The sequence below is a fragment of the Aptenodytes patagonicus genome, chromosome 10 (genome assembly GCF_965638725.1).
Source record: "Aptenodytes patagonicus chromosome 10, bAptPat1.pri.cur, whole genome shotgun sequence".
NCBI classification, from domain to species: Eukaryota; Metazoa; Chordata; class Aves; order Sphenisciformes; family Spheniscidae; genus Aptenodytes; species Aptenodytes patagonicus.
In genome coordinates this window covers 1492543-1515241 of record NC_134958.1, presented here as the reverse complement: position 1 = coordinate 1515241, position 22699 = coordinate 1492543, and the positions used below count along the sequence as shown (strand labels likewise).

Below are 22699 nucleotides of genomic sequence, written 5' to 3'. Positions count from 1 at the left end.
ATGCTTAGGCCAGGTATTGCAGGACTTGGAACAGGATCTTTAAGCCACAAACAAACAACAATTGAAGAAACAGTTGCAACAATTCTGAGTCTATTGTGAAACACTTACACATTTCACAGACAAAACTCAACAATTGTCAAGTAGGTCTGCAAAAGCTATTTCAGTATGAGCAAACATGGACATAAATACAGAACAGAGTTAAAAATAAGACCACTTAAGGTTTTATTTTCACAATATTTAATTTAAATTAAGAATATGTTTTTTGGTCAGATTAAGTTAGCTTCTTAATAGTAAACCTGAAGTCTCAAGGCTGTAGCCTTGAAAGGGGCAGGGCCTTCAAGCAGATGGGAAGTGGCAGGCACATATGAAGCATCTGATGTTTTCTCTGCCCTGGCATTCTCTTAATCTCTTTTGAAGAATAAACAAAGGCAGCTGTTAATGATAAACTACCTATCAAAGCTACATGTAATGACTACAGAAAAAAAAAAAAAAAGAATTAAGTGAACTGTTCAGTTACAAGGATTCCGAAGTGCTATTCAAGGGAGATATTGAGAAAACAAAAAATACTAACATAACTAGCAAAGTAAATGCGCATATATGAAAAAGTTGAACCTGTGGTTTTCCATCTTGTACGTTACTTTGATGTTAAAAATACACACTCACAGAATATTAATAAAAATTAAGACTGAACTAATTGATTCCACCTATTAAAAAAAAAATCTTTTTATCAGAATAAATCTTTTAAAATCAGATCAGATTGTTCACAAACCTTGCTATCTTTCAAGATTTCAGTCAATACTTCATGTACTGTATCTCTGTTTTTTTCCAGAAATCCTTCACATTTATATTCTACCTGTGCAAACGGGTGAAATCATTAACTTTTCAGCAATACAGGAACAGTTAGCACAACAGTAATTTTTACTCTCTAAGCTGTGGTGGCCAACAGCTCTTTATTAGTCTTAAACATGATGGCTGAAACTCTGCTTTTTGCAGTTTCATTATGGCAAGCATACATACATGCATGCATACTGCAAATTCAGAAGCAGGACAAACTGTCAGAATCCACTATCAACTGCAATTGCCTTCTGGCTTCATTAGGAATTTCTTTCCTCCTCTCTTCATTATTCTATGATTTCAAATCAAAATACCAAAAAAAGGAATACTACATTTGAAATGTAAATAACAGACTAAAACATGTACAGACTACAATCTTAACTATTTTTATTCATACATTGTCCTCTTTTTCTGCCTCTTTATCTTGATGATTTATTTTTATACTCTCAAATTCATTATCTTAAACACTTGTATATTTAAATGGCATGTTATGGGCAGTACTACCAATAAATAAGTAGTACTATGTATTGAAGATCGATTTTATAGAAATTAACCACACTTTTTTGGAACATTTCCTCTATTTCCTAAGTTTGTTTCTTTTCTGAATGAGCTACTGCTAGAAACGGGGTGAAATAATACTGGGTTGTTTACACTCTACCTTATCAGCAAAGTGTTGAATGATGAAAGACGTGTTTGACATCCTCGGCTTTTCAAAGAGTGTGTTTTTATTGACAAAATTATTATATAGCTTTTGAAGCCAGTTTTCATCTGTTCCATGAGGTAACTGTAAAAATGAGAAGGGTAATCTCTTTAACAAAACTCTGTTGGACTGTTGAGAACAGCAAGTGCTTACTATCAATAAATACTGTCTGAATAAAGCATCTTCAGTGAGTTACCAGGCCTGATAACAACCAGTTTTTGTCTTTTCAGACTAGCCAGTGGCTCCCTGTAGCAAGTCATTTTAAGAAAGAAGATTGCATTAATCCACATATTTGCTGACTAGAGTTAATTCTCTGATGAGTCATAAATCATTTTGTCCTGAGAGGGCGCTACCTGCAGTCAGGGACAGTCTGATCCCTGAGCATGCTAATGAGCAGCAGAACAGATAAGCTAGTAAATTAGGGAATATTCCCTAATTTCTCTCATATTACTCCATGGTTTGGATTCTGAGAAGTACGACTTGCCAGTATCGCCAAAACACCTTTTAGAGACCGTTTTAACAGGGCTCACCTTTCCCTGCCCTGTTCTTCACTGACAAAGCTGCTTCAATAGGTTCGGAAGCCTAAGGGAACTATATATATGTAGAAGAAAAAATTATAGATTCAGGAATTGCTACAGTCAGGAGAGAGCACAGAGAAAAAAATAGTAAGACTGAAGAAGAAAAAGCAAAGATGTAGGTTTGGGGCATTCAACACGAACTTACAGAAAAGGAAAGGAAGACTGTTTTTTTGCATCAAAATTAGTGATTCATGGAATAACTTAATTGTAGAAATACTGGTGGAAGAGACCCCTGGAGACTGGGTACTCCAAGTTCCTGCTCGGGGCAAGACTACCACCAACACTAGATCAAGCTGCCATCTGAACTCAAATCCGGAAAGTATCCAAGGATAGGGATCCCGCTGCACCTCTGCTTAACCTGTTCCAGTACTGCACTACCCTCACAGCGAAGAAATCTAGTTGCTGGGTTAGCTTCTAGGTAAGAATCTAGTTTTAGGTTCTTAATTTTATAAGAGAAAAATAGACTAAAATGACTTACAATTAAAATTAACAAATAGAGGGCAAACATTAATGTTCCTTTTATGAGGAAAATGCTATACTTCTCATTTAAAAGGACAAAATGTGGATTACAAGCCCAACTTGTAAAAATCTATACAGTTTTTTGAGTCCATAAATACAAGGATTTTTAAATTACCAAGCACTCTTCATCCAGAAGTTCCAGAATTCCCATTTTAGCTTCAATAAGGTCAATGACAGGCTGGTTGTCATAGAAGTCTATTAAAGTCCATGGGATATCTTCCTTCATATATTCTTCTTGTTCAAGTTTAAAGACATGCTAGATATGTGAAAATTATGAAAATGTAAGGTTACAATTAAGAAAGAAAATATATACAACGCGTGCATGTGCATGTGTGTGACTGTATATATAAGATAGAAACAAAATATTTATGTTTTGTAGTATACTACATCTGTCTTGTAAGAAAATAAACTCAGAAATTTTCATTTACATATAAGTGTGTGTATATGTATGTATATACATATAAAATATTTTTATCTATTACTGGATAGCCATTACTATCCAGAAATATCCATTACTCAAATACAAATAGCATTTGCTAATATCCATTATTAATCTCGAAACTGAAGCAAAATAAGATAAAGAACTGTAACCAATAAAAGAACATACCAGGTTAAATTGCTGCTGCAGTTTTTCATTAGCATAATTGATGCAAAATTGTTCAAAACTGTTCACATCAAATGTTTCAAAGCTGAAACACATGTCAAATAAGAAAAAAAAAAATCCCTTGACATTTAAATACAAATGGTAGTATCCTTGTAAGACTTTGAAGCTATTTTAATGTTTCTAAGAAAGTTAAATAGCCATAAGACTAATGAAGATGCTAAGGTGTTTCAAAACTTCCCTAGAAGTTAATGTTACCAGATATAACAGAGCTAAAAACTCCAGAGTTAAATCTAAAAGTATCATATCAAAAGTTAAATTTAAACCTCATTCACAAAAACCACTAATATATATAGTTTCTGAACATTTCCACTACTCTGGATGCTAAAGAACTTACATGACTACGACCTTTTAGTAAAACAAACCCCTCCAAATTCAGTAGCAGCACAAGTTGAAGTGTGCCGCTTATTAACTCCAAAGAAAAGGCACAACTTAAAGTAAGTTTGTTTCCAGAGACATTCTTACCCATAAATATCCAAAACACCAATAAAAGTATGTTGTTTGCCAGGGAACTGCAAAGCTTGGTTAATTCTTTCCACAACAAAGTCAAATAAATGAGAATAGATCTTCTTTGCCAGAGCATCCCTTGCATTAACAGCCTGAGTTCTTGTCATTGGCTTTATTACAGTCTCTGAGGTAGTGATAATCTTTCGGTGGCACAACCATCGTGCCATTTTGTCACAGTTTAAATCCAGAAGTTCACAGAATATATTGAGATGTTTATCTTCCAGCTTTAAAGAAGATACATAAATATTATTAGATTACATTTAATACTTTAACTGTTGTCTAGACAGAGAAATCCTGGCACCACTGGTATCAAACTATGACTTTTACATAGACAAGGGGCTCTGTTCGCTTCTTCATCTGGCAAAATATCAAGAAGAGCTAAAGCAAATAATACTGGATAGAGCTCCTGATATAGGAAAGAGACTGGATGAGATGCTTTGGATTAAGACACTGAAAGAAAAAGTTACATTAGTCTATGTTTAGGTGTCCTTGCTTTTTAGACTTGCACAGTCTGCTGGGACACATTCTGAGCAGCTTTGACAATGCTCTGTTTCCTGTATCCTGCAGATAGAACCCCATATCCAATTGATCCACAGCTGTTGGAAAAGCCATTTGGGACTCTTAGCCACATTTTGCCTTTTGTTCAGACTTTCTGAACTTGGGCACAAAACAGGATTCACATAAACACTCACTGTGATTCTATACAGATGAAGATGGAGAAATCTCTCAAGTTTAGTGTATCAGATTTAATGCTGCTCGGAGCCCCAGATATGAGAAAAACTATTGCTAAAGGATTTTTGGCATAGAATATAAAAGAAAATGTGGGTATGTGAATGAGCTACTTCCTTACACTGATGGATGATCTTTCATCTCCAACAGCTGTTATTTCCACGTTGCCTAAGTGTAGGATTGCTGCCAGTATTTTAAAAACATCCATCTGAAAATCCCCCTTCAGACCTAAAAAAACCAATTCTTGATTATTTTAAATACTCGGAAACAGTACAATTAATTAAAATAGCACAATGTTGGATTACTTGCTTTGCTGCATAGCCAAGAATTGTATAGCATCTCTGCAGACTACTATGCAAAGCCTTGGTTCTGCCTACTTTCTGCCCGTCTGATCTGATGAGAGATTAGGCATAAATTCCTGTACCTCCCCAAGTGCCAGCTCAAGTCTGATTTGGCTTTCACATAAGCCATATACAGGCAAAGAAGCTTCCAATTCCACTTCTGTCACAGCATGTTAGCTTAAGAGCCAAGAAGACTCCAGCTCTTAGTGATTTTGACCATTAACAATGAACACCAATTACTAACAGCCTTTTGCTCTTGCCTAGTACTTTTAAAACACACCAACAGAGCAATGGATAAGCTATGAAAGAAATTATTTTGGTAATTACTACCAATGTTTTGGACATTTCAGAAACAATCAACCTTTGCCCATTTCAGAAATAAAACAATTTTTAAGTCTATTGAAAAGGTATTCCCAAGAATTTACCCAGTAAGGCAAATGTCTTCTGAGTCTCCACCATATTTGCTCTGTCATCAATTCCTTCTATTACTGTGCTGCCACCCATTCTTGTGTAGTTAAATTCTTCTGCGCTTCCTATAAATAAGAAGCAAAACTTGTAATGCTGGAAAATTCGGGACTGGGGATAGCCACTTGCTTTTTAAAGACTCTTGTAACACCAGAATATTAAAGATGCTGTCAGATGACAGCTCTTCAGCAATGAGCTGGAGGTCCTCTTTTTCTGAGAGAAATCCATGAGCCTAACTCAGTTAAGCTGACACAAATTAGCATTCATAATGCCTAGCAATCTTAATACTTGATCTAATAAACAAACAGGAATGAAGACTGAGTAAACATATACCTAAGGTCTGCTTCTCCCAGGTGGCATTAAAGCTTCTCTGTAGATAAATGAATCAAGCCCCTAAACTGTCATTATGGCATCTGTCACTACAGAAAGTATTAGAATAAGATTTTCAAAGACACTTAGGTACTTGATCATGCATTATTCAAGTTACTAGGGATTTGCTGCCAAATTCAATACAAGCAGGATTAATAGCAAAGTGACTTAAAAATGCAGGTCCCATTATAAGTCTGTGAGATTTATGCTACAAAGCACTTAACATCCTACCATTTGAAAATCCAATCTTCAAAATACTGCACTGCAAAAATGAAGAGTAGATTATTTCCTTGAGACCTACCCAATTTAAGATTCTTAAATTCAGGTTTCATAGCAGATGCACACAACTGGTAAAATATATGGTAGTTTCTCTCATTCTCTGACTGTAAATTAAAGCAAAGAATACCATTACAGAAAGAAAAAAACAATAACAAACAGAAAAACATTTGATATTCAACACTACTGTAAAGAGATAGTGATACTTGAAGGCTACATTCTGCTGCAACATAGTTTGGCAAAGAAATTGCCCAGAATTAAAATGGCACATCTTAGACTTCAATAAGAGCTTTGGAAGTGATAAATTCAAGTATACTTTATTTCCGTTACCGATATGCTGAGTTCTTTCCCCAAGGCTGTTACTCTAATAATTTCTTCAGCTTGAACAACCATCTACTAATAAAACAAATACTGTAATGAACGACTGTGTAGGAGTGCCAGCTGAAACACTGCCCTGTGGTAACTCAGAAAACTCTAGCTATTTTGAAAACCATCCTTCAGGCAGCAGATATATAGAAGTATTTTTCATAGGACTTAAAAAGTTACAATACTACTAAAAAGGAAAACTTCGTAAAAACAGTTTTATACAATTAAATGCTTTCTTTATTAGATTATCACAGTTATGCTCTGATGCTGTAATGAGTCACATGCAATAAGCCCTGGCCTTATAAATTTTCAGCCAGTTTTTTACCGAGACTCCCTCTGCCCGATATACAGTTCCTTTCCAGAATCAATTGGCACGTGTTACTATTGTGACTGAAAGTCACAGATTTCTCAAATACTTCTTGCACTTATCTCAGGGAATTGTCCCTGAGATACATCCTCCACTTAACATAAGGAAGAACATGGAATAAATTAGTTTATTGTGATAAATAAGATTAGCTCCTATTAAAAAATAAATCAAATGCTGATTAGACATACTATTCAGGACTTCACATAACATTTTCTATATGAAACTAGTAAAAGGATAGTACATTAGTAGCTATACTGACATTGACTGTTTTTAACTTTATTTTACCCACCTGAAAGACAACTCTGGATTTCTCAAGCAGGTATGTTCTCATGTTAGCTCCAATGATTTGGTAACTCTGATCAAAACTGATTTCTGTGTATTTTCCAAACCGACTGCTATTATCATTCCGCATGGTTTTTGCATTGCCGACAGCCTACAAAAATTATGAACTTTTAGAATTTGTTTTACTTGCATCTTTCATAAGAATAACTTCGTCAAAACATGACTCAACTACAAGTTCCTAAAAATCAAAGGTGCTTAAGGATCAATCTCAGTATTGAGCTGTGAGATTTAAATTTTGAGGCCCAAATTTGAAGATAAGCCTCAAGTCAAATAGTACAATACTACATAAACTGAGAATTAGAGAAAGTACTTTTTCCCACCATAAGGAACCTTAACCAGTTTCTATTCCAATTAATAAAAACCAAACAAACAACTTGTTCAATATTGTTTTCTCATCATCTAATTAACAGGACGTGGTCAGATAAATCTCTGGAGGCAAACTAGTGCCTCCAAAGGGCCACTGGTAAATTAGGCAGAACCCAGGTGTTCCTGAAGCTGACTACCTCTTTCCATCAGCAACACTCAGACGCGAAACTTCTAATTTAGATATCTACCTCAGGCAGCTAAAACATCCCTAAAGATTTCAAACAAAGATTCCCAGCAGCTCTCAGAATTCCTTCCTTGACAAGTACAGACCTGACAGATACTCTCTGAAACTTACCTCAGTTATTGGATTGGATGCCAGTACTTTATCCTCTACATGTGCATTGCTGCTTGACTTACTCACAGTGGCAAAATATCTCATAGTATATCTTGCAGACACAGTCTTTCCAGCTCCTGATTCTCCACTGACTATAATAGACTGATTTTTGTTATTTCTAAAACCAAATAATCAGACACTTTAAATCAGACATGTCTAAAACGCATGTATAAATGTAAGAATTATATATACGAAACAAATGTACAAAAACACAGCTGTAGTCAGCTCTCATATCCGTTCCATCTTTCATCTGTTCTTCTCTTACTCCTCTCTGGTTGTATCCTCTAGGCTAATGTCATTGCTATTCACTCAGCTGAGACAGCGTTTTGCCCCTCATCAAGAATGAAAATAGTTATGAGTTCTGGAAATTCCTCAGCTGGTTAAAGAATCACTCCTCCTCTAGTTAAGTTAACCATTCAAAGGTATTCTTAATAGCCAATGGTGCACACACAGTTAAATTAAATTACAATTAACACTGACTGCCACTAGACTTCAAGTGTTATTTATGGACATTAAGCAACATACTGAACCTTGCCATTTGCTTGTACGCTTCTTCTGCCACAGCAAATATATGTGGATCCATGTCCCCCATGTTTTGCCCACTATATGCATGGATAATAGCATCTCCATATAATGGCAACTGTTTATAGGGGTTTATTGCAACCAAAATTATTCCTACAACCAAGTGTACAAAACAAAAACAAAACATAGGTTAGTTCAACGAAATGCCAGTTTTCGGCAACAACAGTTACACTGATACAAAGTAGCAATATTTTCTAAACTAGGTAGGAGATCCTGATCAACAAACAAGTCTACACTCATACAAAAATGAGCTAACTTGAATGAGTTAAAACACACTTGAGGAAAACATTACATCATATTGCAAACTAACCCATGATTTTTTTTTTTTATTTTAAGAAATTTTTTTTAAACCCTGCATTTTACTTTGCTTACCACTATAGGTGTAGATAAGCTTAGACTCCACAAAACGAACTTTAAGATTGTGTAGAACAGCTGGTTCGTGGAGATAACTAAGTGCAGTGAGATCATTTTCACCAACAAGTATGTCAGGATTTCGTAGGGGTGGCAAAGCAGCTGGATCAACAGGGTAATTCAGTTCCTGTCAACAAAAATGACTTGAAATATCATAAAATGCATTATGTTTGCATAAACACAAATTGATCTTCTCCCTTTACACGAAGTTACAGGGTTGACAGAGCCCTGTCTGATCTTGTATTTCATCAATTCCATACATCCCACCAAACTTTAGGGGACTTGGAGATCATGAAAGCAAGATGGAGCTCTTCGTTGTTTATTAAAAAGAAAGCTACATTCTCTTTATTTACAGTATTTTGTATTGAAATCTGTAAAAATGGGAAAAGCGTGTAGCTCTCTAAACACATGCATATTTCAAGTACAGATGAAAATGGTAGACCAGCTGCAACTGAATGAAAGTAAACACCTGGTCAGAACTCAAGTCAGCTCTAAAACTATCCTTACTTACAACCCTTCAGTTTTCTTTACAGAAAGTTTCAAACTCACTTCTGCTTCTTCCAACAAATCCATTTAATCATACATTTAATACTTGTCTTTTCAGAACAGGAATGCAGAAATACAGAAATACTGTTTTCAAAATATTAAATCTGTAAAGAACTCAGATACTAAAATTAACAGATCTTACATGAAGCAACAACTTTAGGAAAAAAAAGCAACAGCTAGCTCTGTGAGAGATAATTATGCCTGCCTTGCACTTCCAATTTACTTCAACTTAAGATGAGTTTCATTGCTTGTTTCAAAAGTGAAGTGATCTTTCTTCTTCGAGGTATGTGTTCTATACTAATGTGATGCAGATAGTAGAATTGCACTCTTCATATTTTTAGGTAACAGCTGTTTACTGTACAAATTTCCATATGATAAAATTCTGGTCACTGCAGGCTTAGCATAAGAAAATACGGACAAGTCATTTAGATCCCGTAATGGTGAGTCCTGTGTTTCTACATAAACATATCTCAGCAAACCCCACAACAATTAAGGCGTTTCTCCTTACAGTTCCATCTTCTAATTGCACGTGGAGAAAACGGTCTCCAGCTTTGTAGTTTTTTGTGATTTCTGCAGACTGCCAAACTTCTTCATTATCAGGGATCCAAACCCTATTGTACTACAACAGAAAAACAAGATAATAGTTAGCTTAGCTATTATCATAATACCAGACTAGCATAAAAAAAAATAGTTTTCAAACATCAAACGCAACCTAAAAGCTGAACTGGATGCCAAGACTTTTGGGGATTATTATGAGCTTTGACCCTTTCAGCGGGCTATATTTTGGTGTTTTTTTTTTTTTCTTTCACGAAGAATAAAAAGAGAACAGACTTGTTAATCTCAGACATGCTCCTTCTACTCCTGTTTAGTGTAAAGTCTGCAGAACAACGGAGCGCAGGAAGGTGAACAAGGGCCAGACTGTCGCCAAGCTCTTCAAACCCTCTAACACTGAACAAGGAGAATAAAATACGCTTGTGGCAGAGTCCTGCTTTCTAGGAGATTTCAAATGAGCAAGTACCAAAGAAAGCATCTCACTTAGCAGAATTTAGATGGTCACTTCCCTGAATTCAAATATCGGATACTGAACTTAGAAAGCATTTTGCCGTGGGCACAGATGTATACACAAGAAAGACTCTGCACAGTTACCTTTCTTCTAACGGGACTGAAGCGCAACCTCCAGACAACATCCTCCCCTGTTCTAGGACGAACTTCAAAGACTGCCAACAGGTTTCTTTCTTTACAAGCAGTCAGCTGGCTTAGCTGAGCTCAGTCCCAGTAAGGTACTTTAGCTCTGCCTCAGGAAGAAAACATCCTTCCTAAAAGCACTTATTTCCAATGGAAGCAGATGAATTGTCATTTTCTTTTAGGTATTTGAAGAATCGAAACAACAGAATTACCTCTCGCCTTCTGAAGCATAAATGTTTGAACGTAAATTATGCTGTTCAAACCATCTAGTTCTCCTATGCTGAAGCATTAGCAACATCTTTAAATGCTCTGCCCTAGAAGGTCTAGGGAAACACCCTAGAAGCTATAGGAAACAGCATTCCTTAAAAGGACATAACAGCTGGCAACCTCAGGAAGTCAGGAATTTCTTCACTGATGTGGAGTGTGTCCTTCTCTTCCTTGAACCTTGATGCAAAGAATTTTATACCATATAGCGTGTATCTCAGATGGCAATGAAGATAACATTGAAGGCTATTTTTGGCTGTAAGGAGAGGACAAGAGGAATGACAGTGATGTCAGAAAAAAAGCCTGAAACTCACCAGTACACACTAGTACTGAGTTTCTTATGGGCCATCTCTCCTCTAATTTGTGATAAAGTAACACTACAGCGCGCAGAACCATTCAGTCCCTACTTGCACAAGCAACCATTCTGTATATTCTTCTTCCAGCATCTTTCTGTTTTGATAGCCAGAACCCTTCATTTAATTCCACTACCCTAGCTATATTCATGGTCAGTTTAAGCCAACTTTGTTTAAATAAACCCATGAGAGCTACTGCAGCTGCTTATTTGAAAAATTAACATTAGTCAAGGATTTCATAAAGTATTAGCATACCCACAGATGCCTTGGAGACTCATATACGTTCTCACCTTGGTGTTGCAACTGTTGTTCTTGGCACAAATGACTTTTTTCCTCTCTAATTTGGAGAAAGCCCTGGAAGCTCCAACAGATCCTCAGAACATGAGGGTCTCTGCACCGAGAACCCCACTGAAGACACCGCCAACGGTGGGTGCCTACAGAGGTCCCTACAAACCACACTGTACCTCAACAGCAGCTTTCTCAACCCTAACCCCTGAAGATCAACACCAAACGATTTAGGGTAAGAGGGGCTTTCGCAGGGGCATCCTGCAAGTTAGCTTGGGTTGCTCAGTGACCTCTCCAGTTGAGTTTTCAGTATCTCTAAGGATGGAGATTGACCTTTCTGATCAACCATACACCAACCTGGCGTGTATGTCAGGTGATGTACACTAATTGAAACCTCAGCCACTTTCATGATACCTCTTTGCTGATGCCTTCAGAACGATGGAATTTTTTCACGCAATATCCAAAATCACGAAGACCTTTTCTAAACAACCCCAAACCACTATGATTACAATGTTTTCATCTATCTGACCAAAGGGAGAAAAACCCAGCTTCACAAATACCTATTTAATGGGCAAATGAGAGACGTGGCTAAATGAAATCAGTTTTAGCTTTGCTTTTTCCATGTGTATCCAAGTATAAACTGACTGTTGTGTCATTCCTACACTACGCTGATTTCCTGGCTTATTAAAAACACTTATCTATTCACAGCTGTTAAACTGAATTCTTTATTTGCTGTCATTCTACTCTGAGTCAAGAGTATCACCACCAAATAGCCTCAGGGGCACATAGCGTGTTCCCATGTAAGAAACTGAACCGCACTAGGTCACGGACAAGAAAGGGAGGAAAAAGCATGTGATCAAAGTACTGATTCTTCAGAAAAGGTCCCTGCAGTTCCCAGGAGCCTCCATTGGCAAATGTACCCAACCTACCTAAGTTGGCTTCCTCCAAACCCTGCCTTACAAGTAAACACAAGAGAGTTTGCTCATTTTCGTATCAAGTTACACCCACACTCCTTCCTCCCCTTCACCTGCCTAACATTATTCCTTGTTAAAAAAAAAAAAAAACATTTGTTCTTTCAGCTGCTCAGAGTGCGGTAATAACACAACAAATGAATAAATACCAGTGCAGCACAAGGCTAAATAGGAGTTTATTATGGCAGCTGCTTTTGCGATAGAAGAGATACAGGTTTATAAATTAGTAACATATGCATGTTATTTTTGTTATTTAAAGCTAAGCAAACAAGTTTTACGTCACAACACTCTGGTGACTACAGGAAAAGTGGGAAAAATTGTGCAAAAAACCCCAGCAGCCGCATTAAGGAGGACGAATCTTTGTTTTAGTGCCAAGTTCTGCCAAACATATTCATTTGCATAACAAAAAGAGCCAGTACTCCACGCTTAAGTGGCCAGAGAAGTGCTGTTAAAACTTTAAAATTGTCTAACCGCTGGCTGGCACATCAGAGACCTACACCTAAAGACCAAAAGACTCAAAAAAGAAGTATTTCTCTCAAAAAGAAGCAGCATTTTCCCATGCTGCCCTGGGATCTTACAGCCGCTCAGCTGTCCGATACAGGTGATGCACGCTTACACAGAGGGGACACGTTCCCTCCCTCAGGGCCAAGCCAGCAAACTCTGTCACAGTAACACACGCGGCTCAGCGTTTTAATGCACCGCCACCGCAACCCCAGAAACCGCAAAAACCACAAGCAGGCTCCGGCGAGCGTGGCATTACTCGCCCGGCCCGGTCACCCCTTTCCTCCTCCTCCCCCTCACGGGGCGGCCGTCGCCCCCCTCAGCGGGCGCGGGAGAAGGCGTCCCCGCTTCCCCTCAGGCGCCGCCCCTGCCACCGCCGTCCATTACCCTCAGGGTCGCTCTCCGCCCCGCTCACCTGGGTGTAGAGCTCGGCCAGCGCCATGGGAGCACAGCCGCCGCTCCGAGCCGCCCGCGGAGAGAGACGTGGTGCGGCAGGTTCCGCAGGGGCCAGGTGGCCGCGGCGTCGCGGCCCGCCCCCGGCCACCGCCCCCGAGGCGTGGGGAAGCGGCCCGACCCGGATCCGGGGCCTGTCCCACCCGGGCACGGCCCTTCCCGGCGGAGAAGGGAGGCGGTTCCCCGCCGTAGGCACGAGCTGAGGCGCTCCGCTCGCCTCAGTGACCCGCAGCACCCGGTTGAAGCACGCGTGGGGGTTTTTATGCGGACAGCTTGCACGCTAGCTCCTGAGGTATCTAAGTATAGCGGAGATGAGTGGTAGTCCCAATTATCATATACAGGTAACAGGCCTTAAAATGATCCTGGCCAAGCTGGCATCTTGGGTACATCTTTAGGGATTAGGAGTAATGGCCGCTCTCGCTCAGGGGAGCCATTCCTGACGCGGTAGGGAAAAACGACAGAAACATTAATCACTGTCCTCTAAAAGGCCATCAAGGAGTTTCTCTAACAAACTTAGACTAAGATAAAAATAAACAACTCGGAATGCATTTACTAAGCTTAGGGCACCAATAGGTGCCATGTTTAAATACCCTTTATGAGAAAGAAGATCTGAATAAACGTAGTACCTGGTCTGGGCAGGCAGATGCGTGCCCGGAGGCCCACTAGTCCTACCTGCCTGCCTGGCACCGAAGAGCTTTCATGGCACAGAAGACAATGTTTTAGCAAAGTGCAAATCTTATTTCAGTAACAGTTAATATTTGGTGACAAAATACCCTAACAGAAATGGGTTATGTTGAACAAATTATTTTCAAATATGCACAGCAGTTTACGGCGCACTGTCAGTATCTGGGTGTGTATTTATACAATCCTCAGACTAACCAGCTCCCTTGGCAGTCGACACCAAGTCTGCCATGAAGGTAGAGGGAACCCGTGTGATCGTCTGGGGAATATGCCAGCGCACAGCTTACGAACAACCAGCCAAACAAGCAAACAAAAAACCCCAAAGCAAATCTTAACAGTTGTATTTTTATTTGGACATTTTCCAGTGATAGCTATTAGGCTACAGTTTTTATGATGCATACATTTACTAAGTACAACATCAGACACTACAACAGATCAGAGCTCAGGTCATTCTGACAATGTTTTGGTTTTCATCTATGTACTGTAGTGGCATCGGGTGAAAACCTACGTTTAAAGGCTTTTATTTATCACATGAAGTATCAGCATCTTAAAAAACCCAAGTGTTTACTCTTAGTTTTTGTACGGTATTTGAAATGTGTTCAGTTTAAATCACAAATTATACAGACCTTCAAATTGCAAATGCTGGTGTTTCCAAGTTGGGCGCAAATGTTACTGGATATCAATCCACTTCTCAACATTGACATTAATCCTATTTTTTCCTGTGATAGAATAGATTAATCACATTTAACAGACTTAAGCACTTTCACATTCCATCCCAGATTGAAGTCTGAGAAGCAATTTTCCAAAATTTGGTTAGAAGACTGTGTCCTAAACATCAGAATAAAATGATCACTGGAATAAAAATACACCAAATTGAATGAGGTAATTATTGTGCAAAATCTCTAGAATAACTGTATATAATTCTAAGGGGTCATTGACAAGTATTTTTCCAGCATCCGATAGAAACTATCATAGCAATAGATAATAAATTAAAATATAAAAGATATGTCCACATTAAAAGAGCATAACAATGATTCAAAGGAAAAAAAAAGTTTTTAAAATAATTCTGCATTATATTCCATGGTTAAAGAGATATTAGTCCTAAGGTGAAAGATATATTATACACTGACACTAAAATTTTACTTCTGAAAAGTGCATGTAAAATACTGCCATGTAAAATATTAGATGAATTACCAATTACACATCTATTCCAACTTAAAAATATTTTCCTTTAAAACATGTCAAGCAGCATATACTTTTAATGTGATATAAAAGTAATACCAGTCAAACCACTGAGTTTAAGGATAATACCTATAAATTACTAAACACTACTTTTTTTTTAAGGAAACAAGATACAATAAGGCTTTTTACAGGTAAACAAACTTAAAAAATAAACAAAAATACATTTAGGCATACATTTTAATACACTAATGCTTAAGTAGTGGATACATTTCCTGATCTACAGTATGAACATACTGTAATGCCAAGTGTTTGTTTTTCAATAGGACAAAAATATTGTAGGTCAGCATGTTCTCACGTATTTTCTTTCCTAACCTTGTTACTGGATGTGAAGGCTTTCCCATTACATCCCCGCAAGTACAGTACCCCTAACAGTCTGAAAACTACATTATACCTTATTTGGAGCCACTTAACAGTAGCCGTAGTTTCAGAAATCAAGTAACATTTGAAAAAAGAGTGTTTGGTATACCGTGCACAGGAAAACAATCCAAATCATTTAGCAAAGATCATTCGAAACATTTATGCAGTGCAGTACTAGGTTCTTGGAAGTACTGGCATGATCCATCAAACATAATATGGGGTATACACATTTGAAAATAAGACGACATGAGCATCTTAAAGTGATACTGACAAAGTTTAGGTTGTCTTTACTACCGATTTTAGCAACCATACAAACAGCATGTCTACCTCTCAAGTAAAACACAACTGAAATGCTTCAGTCTGCTTAACAGCAAATTTTTTTTCTGTGAGTTTGCAGGCAAACAGATTAGTACCAAATAGTCTAATAGTGTACCTCTAGATTACTTCTCAGTATTTTAAGAGAAATTAATGCTAAGTTGCTAGTTATTATAATACATAAAAAATATTGCACAATGCAATTGAGCAATGTGTGTGGCTTTTTTTTTACATGTCTATTTGAGCCATACACCACAAACTACCTGTTTTAAAGTTCAGAATTGGAACCTTCGGCAAGGCTTCTGCACTTACATTGCGCATTGTGAAATGTGAATTCTATATAGCAGATCCAAGATGTGCGAGACAGAAGAATCTTTCCAATAAGATGTGCAATATCCAAAATAACTCAGTTTCTCATTATGCACTCTGGATCTCCAACTGTTAAATCAGCATGAATCATAGTCAAATGACAGCATCATAGTCAAAACCTACTTAACGTTCTTGTTAGTCAACCTTTCAAAGAATGAGAGCCTTGGGCTACTGCAGAAATTTTCTATTAAAGTTTTTCCCCTCAAATTCCAGTATGAAAGAATACTTCTTTTCTTTTTTTTAAGTGGCAACAAACCAAAAGAGATTACACTCAAAATACACACTTGTCATCTCTGGGGTCTACAAACAAAGAAGAACATTAGACAGACTACAAAATCTAAATAAATACTGAAGTAATTATTGGCTTCTGATCATTTGCTTCAAGATTCTGTATTTTTAGCTAACTACTTTTAAAAATAACTAAACATGTAATTTCCAGTGTGCTACTTGTGCTTAGTTACCATTTTCCTCTACAGGTGTTATTTGATACCATTTGCAAAAATCCAGTTAAAATAACAGACTGCATCGGACTGTAAATAAGGTTGACAACAGAAAAATGAAGTATCTTATTTTTAGTGCCTAGTATGATAGTCATACATTTAAAAGAACACAATATGCAGCAGCAATTTAGTATGCTTGGTAAACCACAGTACTAACAAATGAACACCTAAGTTACAGCATATAGTGAGCTATAAGACTTATCACTAGAATTTATGTCAAACTGACATAAATAAGGAAGTGGTTTAAGAAATCATTTTATATATTGCCACTTTGTGTTTCTCCATTCCAGTTTTTACAAATTAAATGCAACAGGCTCCCAAGTGACTGTGTATTCTACTACAAAATGCCTTACTTTCAAGTCTTCCATGTTCAGGACTGTGACTGTCCCTGTTGGTCCCTGCCTATGAGAAGATTACACATGGAGTTTAATTTACACTATTTAAATATGTTACTAAATATCTAAAAATGTCTCTAGACAGCTGAAGACACAATTTTTGTCCAAGCCCGATTTCCATATTCTGGAAATGTATGGATCAGTGATGTCCTCATAAATGCAATGACTGAACACAAATGCACATCTTTCTATTAGCCTTCAATCTGTGGTGCTGTTACGTAGTTTTCCAGCTATTTTTACTACAGATCTGGGCATATATAGACTGTTTGTTCAGAAAATGTGTTTTCAGTGGCTCACTATGTTTTAACGGGTAAAGATATCGGGCAACTGATTCTCCATCTAACACAGACAGTGCATCCTTGGGATCAGACACGTGCTATGAAGCCCAGGCCCAAGCTGGCTGGGATCTGAATGGTTTCTAATGCCAGAGAGGATGGATTAAATGGAAAAGTAACAGGAAAGATGTGTTTAGCATCCATGAGCAACTGAGGAGAGTCCTTCCGGTCTCGCAGACGCATCTGCAAAGATAAGAAAGTGATTACATTAGCATTTAGCCACTTCGTTGATAACAATCACCTTGCAGAGAAGTAGTATTTCATCTGTGCTTATAGGTACACGTGTGTGTACAGACACACACTCTATGCTAACCTGACCTGACACATTTGCAACAATTGTGCCATTAAACTGTAGTTACTTTTGTCATTTTCGGTTCTGCATATCTTCCCCTTACGATGCAATCTGAAGATATTTAGATTCCCTGCCAAAGGAAGAATTTGCCCACTATCTGGTAACTGCATCTTTTCAGTAAGTGGAATTACACTTTTATCTCAGTTCTACCTTCCCAATCTCCCTTATCCTGCTGGTAATGTAATTTGATTTCGAACAGACCAGAAAGATCATCTTTGTTTCTTTTATTTTGCTCTACTAGCTGCTTTTCTTTGGAGTTTTCAAAATGTTTCATTTTCATCAATATATATAAAACTAGAAGGGCTAAATGAAGAACTTTGGAATGAGCATAGGCCTCGGTTTTCAAAGCAGTTGGAACTTCTCATGCAGACACAGGTCTGACAAAAGTAAATTTGCATATATAAATGTTACCACTTGAAAAGTTGGCATGCAAGTGTGTTTACATACACAAAGATCTATAAGCACAAAAAACTCTCACCTTCCAAAAAATCTCATACGTGCTGACAGGGAAACTAACATTTTCATGCAAGTCTGGAGGCAGTAAATTGTGATTGCTTAAAGTTTTAAGGCTGACAATCACCTTTTCAACATAGTTAAAGAAGGATAGCTAAAAAGCCTAGTTTACTTCAGATTCTTGAATGTATTTCAGGACACAAGCTATTTTGGCTCATCAGAGGGTTTCTTAGAAATAGTCAAATGATTTTTGATGAAAAGATACAGCCATACCTGTATTGTACGTATAAATGAAACCAAGACTCTCTCTTCAAACTCATTAACTGGAGTGTACAAATTCAGGACTTTTACAATCTGTGAAGAAGAACAACCATTCTTAGGTTCATTTTACTGATGAATTAACAGACGCATCCATGATTACTAATACTATACTTTTTAAATTAGCTATTTTAAAAAGAAAATTCTTTACAACTATTTGTTATTTTTTGCTTTATTGATTCATACAGAATTCCATCACCTGCTTAATGCAATGTTATATGACTGCCTCCTTCAGGACCTGTGTTCTGTGGAGGCAGAAACTCTAAAATTCTACAAGTGTGTGGAAAATGCCAAACTATGGAAAAATCAGATGGTAAGTAACTGATCGTGTTCCTACACCCTAGAAACATGCTGTATTTCTCTCCCTAATTTTGACCCTATAATTATGACCTTCTGTAGCTTCCATTCAAGAGGGTCTTATAACTTCACTGTTTTTCAAGAGAGCGAGCTATTGCTCTAAAAATAGGGCTAAAGCCACTGCAGGAAAGAACAGCGACACAAAGACTTTAAATAATGATATGGGTTAAACATTTCTCTTCGTTTACATGATTCTCTTAAAAAAAACACAACACTTTTAAACAAAGTTAAAACACTTGAAGCATGTGGAATTCTAACTTCTTATTTCAGTACAAAACAAACAGATTTTCCAGCAATGTGAATTACTAAATCAAAACGGCTGTATCAATGCAACCGCTAGTGCCCACACCATTGTGAAAGAAATGGAGAAATGTCTTCCTTTTCCTGATGGGAATGTTCATTAGTCATCAAAAATGCTTGGATCCAGTTATTCCTGTACAAGCTCTATGCAAATATAGCATGGTTAAGAAAAAAGTGCAACTTATCTGTATAAAATCTAAGCTTTCATCAATAGAAGTCTTCAGCTGTTTCCCGAGTTACACTTGGTTCAGCCTTTCTGAGGCTAATGGGTACAGTAACTTAACACTTTTGTTTGCAGACCCAGAGAGAACAGCTCTGTGTGAATTGTCCATTAACTTAACTGGATACTAACTCCGATGGCAGAAAGATAATTTCCTAGGCAGAGTCGCCGGAGTACAGAGATGTCTTAGAGTGAAGAGTTTTCTCTAAGGATTTTCACGAACTAAGAGACTATGTATAGCACTACACACTGCACAATCTATTGCTACGAGCTTCCTCTTGTTTGTTCAAAACTTACAATCTTGAACATCAGACCTCGGAAAAGATCTGGTCTTTTTTTTACCCCTCCAATTTAATCTGTCTCAGTTTAAACAAAGTAAGAAATCTTCAAAACAAAGTAAGAAATCTTCGATCCATGTGCGACAGCAGTGCAGGCAGGCATAGCAAACACCAACAGAGCAGAGAACTGCTCAAAAGTGACAGCAGAACAGCCAGTGAGAGTTGCTTACCTGGGCAGTAGTCAGTGCATTGCACATTGAACAAATGGCTTCTGCATCTTCATCCGTTTTCTTTTTTACTTGCAACAACTGTGCAGCCTGGATGAGGGGTTCCAGTGTTTCCTTAGCCCCACTATTCATCAAATTTTTATCACGTAGCCATTCTTCCAGTTGACTCACATTGTATCTGTACAAAGGGGTAAGAGTATCAAGACATTAATGCTTGATTATGGCTAAATCGAAAGCACCTGCAATTTCTCTTTCCCAGTGTTTCTTCTTTCTCCGTACGTATTTTTCCTTCACACTTGGCATTTCTTGTAGTTTTGTCTTCATACTGTTTCCTTCTGATTAAGGCAGAAAATTCTGAGTTTCAAAACAGTTAGAAACTATGGCCAAAGACTTCCACTAACTAGCTTTTGCCATTTGTTTCTGTCCCTATTAATTGCGGGAATGTGATGAGTATAGGAAGAAAGGCAAATGAGATTTTGTCCATGCAAATGTACAGTGAGGCTTTTCAAGGTTACCTGAGGGACTGGAATGCCTTGGGTAAATTTCCTGGCGTTTGCCAGTAGAATGCATTGGACAACTGATGCCAAATGCAGGAATAGAATAAGATGGCTTTACCGCAGGATGCAGCAAACTACAACGTGGATGAACACAGCAGGTATCCACTGAGCCACCAGCATACAAAGAACGCAGCAGGCTGAGAAAGCAACTACCAACATTTCACCTACAGTTCTGATTCCTACTTGATGATGAAATACTTTTGTTTTGCTTCTACCACATTAAAAGTGTGTCTGCTATTCCATCAAAATGATGTTCACCAGTGTCAAGAGTTCACTAAAATTTCCAGCAGCACATTCAAGGAAAGTATAAAATGAGCTCTCCCACCTTATCTGCATTCCTTTGCTCCATGAGCACATGTCCTTGCGCAGGAGAAGATTATTAAGTGTTACAGCCCCAATGATGTAGAACATCTGCTTGACAACCTGTTTGATCAGCTCTGGATCCATTCCGTGCTGACACATCACTGAATGGAAAGAGTTCAGCTGCCGAATAATGGAGTCCAAAGTGTAGGTTCCTTCATCAGCAATGCTGGATGTTCTCTTCCGCAGCCCTGTTGGTTTCACCCCTGAGACACCTTGGATAGTCTCATGCTCCAGCATTCCTGAAACTGCATTTGATTGACAACATTATTATAATGACTGAAAATTCCTATATGCAAGCATATTGTGCAAGATGGCAAAACTTAGTATTTACTCAGAAAGAGCAGGCTGGGCTTTCTCCTAGCCACACTTTGCCATGATTTCCAGCAATTCTCTGTGTCCCACTGTGTTCTACAAAATCTAAGCTTACAGGGTTTTTACAAAGATTCCAGCATGTGTGTTTGAAAGGAAGGTCTAACTCTAGCTCAGCAAAATACTTTTTTCCTCCCATGGTCATATGAGCAGCAGAGTCAGCAAACCAAGAGCTGTTTCATTCTTCTAAATGGTGTGATCGGAAAGCATAATGAAAATTTGTGAGAGAGTACTGTCTGACAAGAAAAAGGAAAAGTATTTTTAATGAAGAAAATCTCTCTGAATGCAAGCTTCATCACTGCTAGCTATGTCATTGCTGATTGCTGTCCATCGTGACAACCAGCCATTTTTCTCAATATTCATTTTAATTGCGAGCTATCATGTAATTAAAGTCCAGTTTTTGCATGGGATATTTCCCAACACACAGGACAACAAATATCAGACTGTCCTAACAGTTTCTTCTTGTGAATGCATTATTTATGACAAATATGAATAAGGTATATCGATTTATTCTGTCACTGCCAGAAGAACCAGTCACAGTTTAGTTTTCCCTCTAATCCAAACATGTTCAGTGTAGTCCTTGTCATCTATAAACAGAATACCACAGGAACTATTAATAAAACTCTACTGGTTAGGAAGAAATACAAGATATAGCATATTACCACCATCACAGTTTTCATTTTGGTACTATGGTGTGAAGTTTAAGGAATTCAACTTCGCCTTACCAATCATTGGTTGCAGAATGTTTTCCAACACTCGGACAAGTTGTTGGTAGATCTGAATAGCCAAGTCACTCAGTACTTGTCTGTATTCAGCTAAATCAAAATTAGTGAGGCAGTGTTCATTTTGACGAGGTGTATTATGCTTCATAAATCCCTGAATTCATAAAATAACAGAAACAAATGCTTCAATGCAATAAAAAAATATTACACAAAAACAGTATTGATATTTTTTCATGCAATTGACAAATAATACTTTCAAAATAATAGTCACAGCTCCTCAAAACTTTAATTTGGAAGTTCTTCTGATTGAGGCTAATGCTAAGATCTGCTTTTCAGTTGTGACTTGTGCCACATCTGCTTCCTTGACTTACTTGCAAATTCAAATATCTGACACGGGAACAAACTCTGCCAACTTTCTGGCAGGTAAGACCCTTCCCTCCCACTCCAGCATGGGTGTTCTCACCCAGCCATTTACAGCCAAAATCCCAGTTAATGAAGAAGAAATTAGGCACACCACAGCCTCCAAACATAAATTGGTCTGCCGTACTGTGGTTAAGGGCTTAGTACGGCCCTTTTCATAGGAAGTTCAGTGAATCGTTACTAAACAACATAATGGTAGCAGCCAGTTGGCACTTTTGGGAGCACAAGGTCATCTAGCCGCTGGGCCCCCCAGCCTGCAATAAA

The 22699-nt window shown here is 37.8% G+C and overlaps 2 protein-coding genes across 9 annotated transcripts in view; both read right to left on the bottom strand.

Annotated features, from left to right (window-relative positions):
* MYO5C (myosin VC) overlaps nt 1–13317 on the bottom strand; it is a 36743-nt gene extending 23426 nt beyond the window's left edge. Inside the window, exons 1-14 of the mRNA XM_076347753.1 lie at nt 13268–13317; nt 9802–9912; nt 8709–8874; nt 8285–8429; nt 7716–7872; nt 7002–7145; nt 6005–6086; nt 5295–5402; nt 4650–4756; nt 3758–4023; nt 3239–3320; nt 2747–2887; nt 1493–1618; nt 770–853 (exon numbers count right to left, since the gene is read on the bottom strand). Of these exons, the coding sequence (XP_076203868.1) occupies nt 770–853; nt 1493–1618; nt 2747–2887; nt 3239–3320; nt 3758–4023; nt 4650–4756; nt 5295–5402; nt 6005–6086; nt 7002–7145; nt 7716–7872; nt 8285–8429; nt 8709–8874; nt 9802–9912; nt 13268–13294 (1746 nt within the window). The 5' untranslated portion in view covers nt 13295–13317. The remainder of the gene's footprint in view (nt 1–769; nt 854–1492; nt 1619–2746; nt 2888–3238; nt 3321–3757; nt 4024–4649; nt 4757–5294; nt 5403–6004; nt 6087–7001; nt 7146–7715; nt 7873–8284; nt 8430–8708; nt 8875–9801; nt 9913–13267) is intronic.
* A 1000-nt stretch (nt 13318–14317) lies between these two features.
* The window catches only part of MYO5A (myosin VA), a 105319-nt gene continuing 96937 nt past the window's right edge, over nt 14318–22699 (bottom strand). For all 8 annotated transcript variants that reach the window (XM_076347745.1, XM_076347747.1, XM_076347749.1 and 5 more), the window contains 5 exons: nt 22019–22169; nt 20887–21169; nt 20008–20182; nt 18578–18658; nt 14318–17682 (listed from right to left, as the gene is read on the bottom strand). In XM_076347745.1, coding sequence (XP_076203860.1) covers nt 17530–17682; nt 18578–18658; nt 20008–20182; nt 20887–21169; nt 22019–22169 — 843 coding nt within the window. In that variant the 3' untranslated portion in view covers nt 14318–17529. The remainder of the gene's footprint in view (nt 17683–18577; nt 18659–20007; nt 20183–20886; nt 21170–22018; nt 22170–22699) is intronic.